Source organism: Castanea sativa, chromosome 11 (genome assembly GCF_040712315.1).
Source record: "Castanea sativa cultivar Marrone di Chiusa Pesio chromosome 11, ASM4071231v1".
NCBI classification, from domain to species: Eukaryota; Viridiplantae; Streptophyta; class Magnoliopsida; order Fagales; family Fagaceae; genus Castanea; species Castanea sativa.
In genome coordinates, this window is record NC_134023.1 from 32,145,540 (window position 1) to 32,154,020 (window position 8,481).

Genomic DNA, 8,481 nt, shown 5'->3' on the forward strand with positions numbered 1-8,481 from the left:
GAAAATCATTTATATAGCTACTAATAATCTTTTGGTGTGAATTGTAAGTGAAAATTTTATTTTGAAAAGAAAAAATATAAACAAATTATCAATTAAAAAGAAAACCTTAACAAACAAATACAAGATAATAAATATGTAGTTTATTGTAGGATTTTTCCTTTTAAAATATTACATAATATTCATTAGAATGGCTTCTTCTTCTTTTCAAAATTATTGTGGCTTTGTATGCCAAATCTCACTCCTAATACTCTTTTGCTAAAAAAAAACAATGGGTCAAACGGTCATAGACCGTTCAAGGATCTGTAAGTCCACACATAAACGTTTCTGTGTGAATTCCTGAATATTTCATAGATCGTTCCTGGAAAAAAAAAAAAGGGTAGGGATCATCTCCACGTAGTGATGCTTCCGGGCTCTACCTTTGGCCACCTCATACCCTTCTTCCAGCTCTCCGTGGCCTTAGCTAAAGCTGGAATTCATGTTTCCTTTGTGCAAACCCCAAGAAATATCCAAAGACTCCCTAAACTTCCTCCAAATTTAGCAACTCTCATAAATATGGTGGAGTTCCCATTACCTTCTTTAGGCAATGACTTATTGCCTGAAGGAGCTGAGGCCACTATAGACGTTCCACTAGAGAAAGCTGAGTACTTAAGGGTTGCATATGATCGCCTCCAATACCCTATCAGCCAGTTCATCGCTGAGCAATTACCGGACTGGATTATAATCGATTTTACTGCTCATTGGACGGTTGAAATTGCCCAAAATTATAACATCGGCCTCGTGTACTTCTCTGTCTTCTCTGCTGCTACTGCTATTTTCTTTGGGCAGCCACCAGACTATTATTTTGTTGGTGAACACCGAAAGAAAGCTTGGCCATCACCGGAGAGTATGACAGAACCGCCGAAGTGGGTTAGTTTTCCGTCCTCTGTAGCATACCGAGGTTATGAGGCTATTGGATCACATCGGATATATGCAGAGAATGCTTCAGGGATCAGTGATGCGGCGAGACTTACAGAGGTTCTCCGTGCATGTAAAGCATTCGCTATTCGTAGTTGTAGGGAGTTTGAAGGTGAATACTTGAGTTTACAAGAGAAATTGATGGGGAAGCCAGTGATTCCCGTAGGTTTACTCCCTCAGGAAAGACATGGAGTGATAGGCAGTGATAGCTCATGGAAGATGATCTTTGAATGGCTTGACAAACAAGAACCCAAGTCAGTTTTGTTTGTAGGGTTTGGCAGTGAGTGTCAGCTGAGCAAAGAACACGTTTACGAGATTGCTTATGGGCTACAGCTTTCTCAAGTGCCATTTTTTTGGACATTGAGAAAACCTTTCTGGGCTATTGATGATGCTGACTCTTTGCCATTGGGTTTTATCGACACTACATCTGGCAAAGGAATGGTGTGTATGAGCTGGGTACCGCAAATGGAGATTCTGGCGCACCCATCAATTGGGGTATCATTGTTTCACTCTGGATGGGGGTCTGCAATTGAGATATTACAATTTGGTCACTGTCTTGTTGTGTTGCCATTAATCTATGACCAACCTTTGAATGCAAGGCTTTTCGTGGAGAAGGGCCTAGCTGTAGAAGTTGAGAGAGGAGAGGACGGATCGTTTAGTAGGGATGGGATAGCCAAGGCTGTAAGGCTGGTCATGGTGTCGAAGGAAGGCGATAAATTTAAAGCCCGGCTCAGAGAGGCCGCTGCAATATTTGGGGACGAGAATCTGCATCAGATGTGCTACATTGGTCACTTTGTTGAGTACTTAAAACATGGCATGGAGGAGGATTTTGCTTGTTAATTTGGAGAAGTACCAACGATATTTGTGATTGACAAACCAAATAAACCTTCTAGATTTGGTAAGATATTATCCGTATAAGGAGTAAGCACAAGATTCACAACTGTGATGTTAATAAAAAGGTTGCGTTTCTAATTGATAAACGTGACCTTGGCAGTTTCCAATGTTTGTGTTCGCTACCTTTGCTATTTGCGATTTATGCAGTGATTTCGAATTTTCCATTTGTGTAATGTTGTCTTACTGTTGCTATAGTCGTCGCTGCTGGTTATGATTGTCATAGTGCTAAGAGTATATTGGTGTTTTGTGATGCACACAAAAGGTATGGATTTTTTTTAAAAAAATTTTATCACTAGGACAAATTTCTCTACTCCAGTGGGTTAAGCATGAACTTCACTGTTGCCATCCATGGAACATATATATTACCACTTTAACCTCCATTATTATGTATATGGATGTGTTTTACAGCATTTTTAAAGGATCAAATGTGAAATAACACTATGTTTGGTTGTACCTAGGGAAAGGGAAAAGGAAAAGAAAGAAAAAGAGGAATGGAAGGTAAAGAGAAAAGAAAATATTTCCCTTTGACATGTTAGGATAAGGAAAATAAAGGATAGGAAAAAAATGTGAGAATTCTATCTTTCCTTTGTTCGGTTTACATAGTGAAAAGAAAGTAAAAATGCATGCTTTTACCTTTTTACCCTTATGATGGGGAAATTCATTTATTAGAACACTTGCAACTTCTTAAAAGTGTTAAGGATATATTAGTCATTTTATAGAATAAAGTGGTGGACCCCAAGAAATTAGTGCTATCCCTTCTTCCCATTTCTGCTTAAATTAGGCTGGCACCAAAACAGTGAACCCCATGGAAAAAGCTTCACTCCACTTCATCAACTTTTCTTTTCTCTAATACAACTAAACAACAAAAATGACCAACTTTCCTTGCTTTTCCCTTTTTTTTTTTCTCTTCCCTTCCCCCTTTACAAGCTCAATATTAATGGGCTAGTGAAATACAAACGCATGGCTGAAAGTGGACTTCATTAAATCCCCTACTCATCATCTTCAAATTTTCAATCCAATTCATACCTCAAATTTAGCACGTAGTCTCATTTCCACCCCAAATAAGGTGAGTAATATAAAATTTCAAAGCTAGAGAGGAGAAAGGAATAGGAACGAGAGGAAGGGGAGTGGAGAGAAAGGAATGGGAGGGAAATCATTTAGTTTCTACAATTTGGTTAGAGCATTAGTATTGGTGGTGCTAAAAAGCTATATTGCTATTTTTAGCACCACCAAATGCAAAAGTGAGGCTCCATTGGTGGAGCTATAGTCAAAGATGGTTGTGCACTGTAGCTCAAAGGTAAAAAAAAAAAAAAAAAAAAACACTTTTTTATTCCTACATTCACACTACTTTGACTATTTTATTGATTTCTTTTCTCTCTTTTTATCCTTATTTTTTCTCTTTTCTTTCATTTCTATTTGTCCATCTCTCTCCTCACTTTTTCTCTCCATCTCCACTCTGAGTTTATCTCTTCCTCCATTGCTGATCTGCATGAGCCCAGCCACCATGAACCCAGCTCGCCTGCCCAGCTCAAACCCACCCCTTCCACCAATCCAACTCACTGATCTCGCTTCATCATCCGGAGGGTTTCGTCTCCTAATGGTTTTGGAAGAAAATTAAGGAAGGTTTGCTTGATATTCACGCCATCCATGCCATTGATAGTATAAAATTGCCTTGACATCCAATCAAAATGTCTTTCTAGAAAGTTTATAAATCCATACCCACAATTCAAAATGACAAATACGCCTAAAAACCATGAATATGGACATTTTTCATCCCCTATTTTTCTTGCAACTTTGGCAACACCATCTAAGTTCCATTTGGGCTTTGTCATTTTGGAAAACTACAAAAAATCTTACTAAAATCATGTTCTAGAAATATAATAAGGATTTACATGTAACTTTTGACTACCTTGCTTTGCCACTTTGAAACTTGAAATCAATAAATGCATGAATATTGAGAAAACCTTAAAAACATTGACCAATACCCAAAAAACATTTAAAACCTCCATACTCAACTAATTTGATCAAATCCAGTGGTCTTGGAACAAACTTTGAAGTTTGACAAAAGATTGATAAAGTTTTGCTAACTTTGAATACTCTATTCTCAAAATTCAATCGTATGATTGTCACCATACTTCACCAACATCAAAAAACACTTAAAACCTTCATACTCAACTTAATTTGATCAAATCTAGTGGTCTTGGAACAAACTTTGAAGTTTGACCCAAGATTGATAAAGTTTTGCTAACTTTGAATGCTCTATTCTCAAAATTCAATCGTCTGATTGTCACCATACTTCACCAACACCAATGTAGACACTCAATTTTGAATCTATGATTTAGTCAAGGAAGATAACTAGAGTGGCCATTTATATACCCAAAATTCATGATTGCATTACATGTATTAATTTGTTCATTGCATATCATAAAAATGATCTTGGGGTTCTAACGGTCGTGACAGTATGCCTGATTTCTAGATTGGACTGTTGGATTGAAAGATATCATATGATCAAGTTTGCATCGTTTACATGCATTGTGTTTAGGTGGAATCAACCACGCATGATTAATTTAAATTAATTCTGATTGGCTAGACAATTAAAATTAATTAAATAATTTTGTGATTGGTTGTTAGTTAGTTTCAAAAATAGGCTTGCTTGCATGGGAATAAAGGGGATAATCGAATAAAAATAAAATTGTGGATAATCAAAACTTTTTGGAGTATTTATCTACAAGATAATCATTGCTGAAAAGACCTGAATTATCATAAAAAAGAGTTCAATTTTTAGAATATGGATTAAAAACGCGTCTAAGTGCAAGTCCAAGCTCAAAAAACCTCAACAAAGGAGTCCAAAATAGATCAAAACTCAAACGCAGGATTGACACCCAAAAGGGCCATTCGGCACTTTTGGAGTGCCGATTGGCATAAATTTGAGCCTTAGCCCGAGAGCACTTAGATTGAGTTAAAACACATTCTTTTTGATTTTTTAGAGATAACAATGCGTCCCAGTTCGTATTCTGATTATTTAGCTAATTTTTCGAACATTCTAGCCTCTATAAATAGAGGTTACATCTCAAAATTCAGCACACTTTTTCACGCTCTTTGATTCCCCTCTTTCTGATTCTCATTTTCTTTTATTTTCTCTCTTATGTTAAAGACTGTAAGCAAAGTATTTTAGGTTTCAATGAGAATTGACTAAATTTCTTTGAACCCTAAAATATTCCTTCACTAAGAAGAGTTCGCTCATGCAAGAGGCAGTTTTTCTTTTTTCTGTTCTTTTCTATTAATTCTACTTGATGATGCATGAATAGACTTAGAATTTTTTTTTTAAAATTTCTGATGTGGATGCCATGTGTTGTTACACTCTTCTTTAAAACATGTTCTTAATTCTTTTGTTGTTATGATTTTTCTTTTAAGTTTCAAAAATCTGCTCATTAATGATTTAAAAAAAAACTAAAAATAGATCTGTATTTTCATTAAAGACAACCTGAAATTTTTTACACACTAAAACAGATCTGTATTTTCATTAAATACAAATCTTAATTTTTTTACACATTAAACATATCTGAGTTTTCATTAAATACAAATATGAACTTTTTACACATCAAAATTGATATGTTTTTTCATTAAATACAGATCTGAATTTTTTTTACACATCAAAACTGATCTGTATTTAATGTAAATATAGATCTGATTTTTTTTACACATCAAAACTGATATGTATTTTCATTAAACATAGATATGATTTTTTAAACTAAAACACTGGTCTGTATTTTCATTAAATACAGTTCTAATTTTTTTAAGAAAATTTCTCTGTCCCAAAAATAGCAGATTTTTGGAACTTAAAAGAGGAAGTCAAAAGTTGTGATGGTTTTTGTTTGATGCACGTAACGTAGACCTATTTCATGAGTGTAGTCCTCTTCAAAAAAAGTTTATTTTATTTTATTCATAAAAAATAGATCTGATTTTTTTTTTCTCTTCCCTACAAATCTAGATTTTTCTTATTTACAAAAACAAATCTGATTTTTTTTTATATAAACCAAAATCATTTTTTTTTTACTTTGTTCCAAAACAGATCAGATATTTTTTTAGTAATAAACCTTGTTTTATTCACAAAAATAGATTTGATTTTCTTTACAAAACTATTTTTTTACCTACATAAAAATATAACCAATTTCTTTTTAATGAATCAATCAAATCAAATTTTTTTTATTTACAAAAACAGATCTGGATTTTTCTAAAAAGAGGATACATTCAAAAGATAAATTTATGTGAGTTAGTTTTGGTTTAAGTGTGTCATGTATGTTCAAAATATCATTCACATCATGCAAAATGGGTATTGATGAGTCAAAAATTTACGATCGTTATTAAGCTCGAATCATCATTTACCAAGAGACGATGTTAAGTATTTATTACGCTCATTGGTGACAAAGCGTAACGGACGGAGCAACAGTCATAAAGTTTACTGTGAACTTCAGACAAAGATTTTGTAACGCACTAGCCGTTGAACATAAATACAGTAATTCATTGCCCATTAGTGAGGCACACAACTATAAAAGAGAAAGCAATAGAAGTAAAAGGTACACACAAAATACTCTAAAAAAATCACTCTCTAGTCAATTCTCTCTAAGTTCTTTCTCCTTTACTGACTTAAGCATCAGAGGCAGTTTGGCTAACGCCACACCAGTGTGTTACTCTTCCACCCAGTTCATTTTACAGGTTTTCCTTCAACAGAGACGACCCCAATCACAGCTTCATCCATCCGCTACGACGAGGAGCTTAATTGTTGATTTTTTGCATCATCAGTTTGGCACCATCTGTGGGGACGATAATCATTCAAGCCATCTTTCCTAGTGACAAAAGAGTTCCTTGAACTATGGGATGGAAGCAAAAACTGCACCACAGCCAGACATTGTGCAACAAAAACAAATCCAAGCCCTCCTAGCTAATGTTGAAGAGTTGACTTGCCATAATAAAGAACTGCGAAAGACAATAGAATCCCAAAATGCAGGATGTCGGCGAACAGGTGAAAACCAAAATAAAGAAAAATCAAACTCTCAAGCCAATAGGCGAAACAAGACCTCAAGAGAAGATTCCACCAGGATGGAGAATGAACTTCACATCATAAGGAAGGGATGGACGAGCTAAAAAGTGCTATGAAGGACAAAGGCGGGGAGAATCTGGATGGGATGATTCGAAGGATGGACCCACCATTCACTACTGAAGTACTGAACCATCCCCTCCCACCGAAATTCCGTCTCTCACAGTTGGAGTCGTATAACGGTTCCAGGATCCCTTGGATCACATTGAATCATTTAAGACACTGATGCTATTGCAGATGACCCTAGACAAGGTGATGTGCAGGACATTCCTAACAACAATGAAAGGAGTAGCTAGAGTATGGTTCAGCAAGATACCTCCAGGAACTATTGCAGATTTTGAACAACTTAGCAAGGTTTTTGTTCGTCATTTCATTAGGGGGCAAAGACACAAAAAGCCAATTGGCCATCTTCCCAACATTCAACAAGCAGAAGGAGAATCACTAAGACAGTACGTCACTCGATTCAATAAGGAGCTACTGCAGGTAGATGAAGCTGAAGATCAAGTCATCCTAACAACTTTCCAAGCAGGGTTGCTGCTTGGGGATTTCTTCTTCTCAATCACTAAAAGTCCACAAAAAAAAATTGCGTAGTTGCTTCAAAAAGCTCAGAAGTACATGAATGTAGAAGATTCAGTGCTCGCAAAAGAAATGAAAGGAAAAAGGAAGAGAGACGAAGGAACAAGCAGCAATAACTATAAGAAGAAAGAGCCGCGAAGTGTTGGGCAGACCATAGGGAAAAAGAAGGAACTTCTAGACAGGAAGCCAAAGTTCACTAACCTTACTCCTCTAATAATATCAATTGAGCGGGTCCTTATGAAAATAAGGGACGATCCCTCCCTACAATGGCTGAAGCCAATTAGCACTCTAGTAGAAAGAAAAGATAAGAGCAAGTACTGTAGGTTCCACCAGGACCACGGCCATCGCACCGATGAGTGCAGGCATTTGAAAGACCAGGTGGAGACTTTAATCCAGCAAGGAAAATTATAGAAGTATGTCAAGAAGATGGAACCCCATAGATACCAACAGAAGGATGATCAGGACAGAATCAGGGAGCAGGAGATAACAAACCTCCTATAGGAGAGATAAAGACAATCTCTGGAGGACTACCGACAGGCGGAACACTAAAGTCCCTACGAAAAGCCTATAGGAGAGAAATAAACAGTGTCCATTTGTGGCTCCCTCCAATGAAGATGCTAAAGAATGATGAACCAGATATTGTTTTCTCAGAGAGAGATGGTCGTGGTATCAGGCAACCCCATGACAATCCACTGGTAATCATGCTCAGAGTAGAAGAATTCAACATCCACCGGGTGCTCATTGACAATGGAAGCTCAGAAAATATCATCTACTTGCTTGCATTTCAGCAAGTGAAACTGGATACGAAAAGGATTAGGCCTTTCACCTTGCCTCTGGTAAGCTTCACAGGGGATAGAATCGTCCCTAAGGGCATCGTCACTCTAATTGTAATTGCAGGAACTTATCTAGTACAAGTCACTAAGGAAATTGATTTCTTCATAGTTGATTGCCCTTTAACA

At 36.4% G+C, this 8,481-nt stretch overlaps 1 protein-coding gene across 1 annotated transcript; it reads left to right on the forward strand.

Annotated features, from left to right (window-relative positions):
- The first annotated feature begins 218 nt into the window (after positions 1 to 218).
- LOC142615415 (putative UDP-rhamnose:rhamnosyltransferase 1) lies at positions 219 to 2,014 on the forward strand. The gene has a single exon (XM_075788163.1). It carries the CDS (start codon positions 400 to 402, stop codon positions 1,792 to 1,794), a length of 1,395 nt encoding a protein of 464 aa, XP_075644278.1. The 5' UTR covers positions 219 to 399; the 3' UTR covers positions 1,795 to 2,014.
- The last annotated feature ends 6,467 nt before the right edge of the window (positions 2,015 to 8,481 follow it).

What these genes read in the sequence shown, in the direction of transcription:
- LOC142615415 (XM_075788163.1), top strand. Translation starts at nt 400, where the DNA reads ATGCTTCCGGGCTCTACCTTTGGCCACCTCATACCCTTCTTCCAGCTC.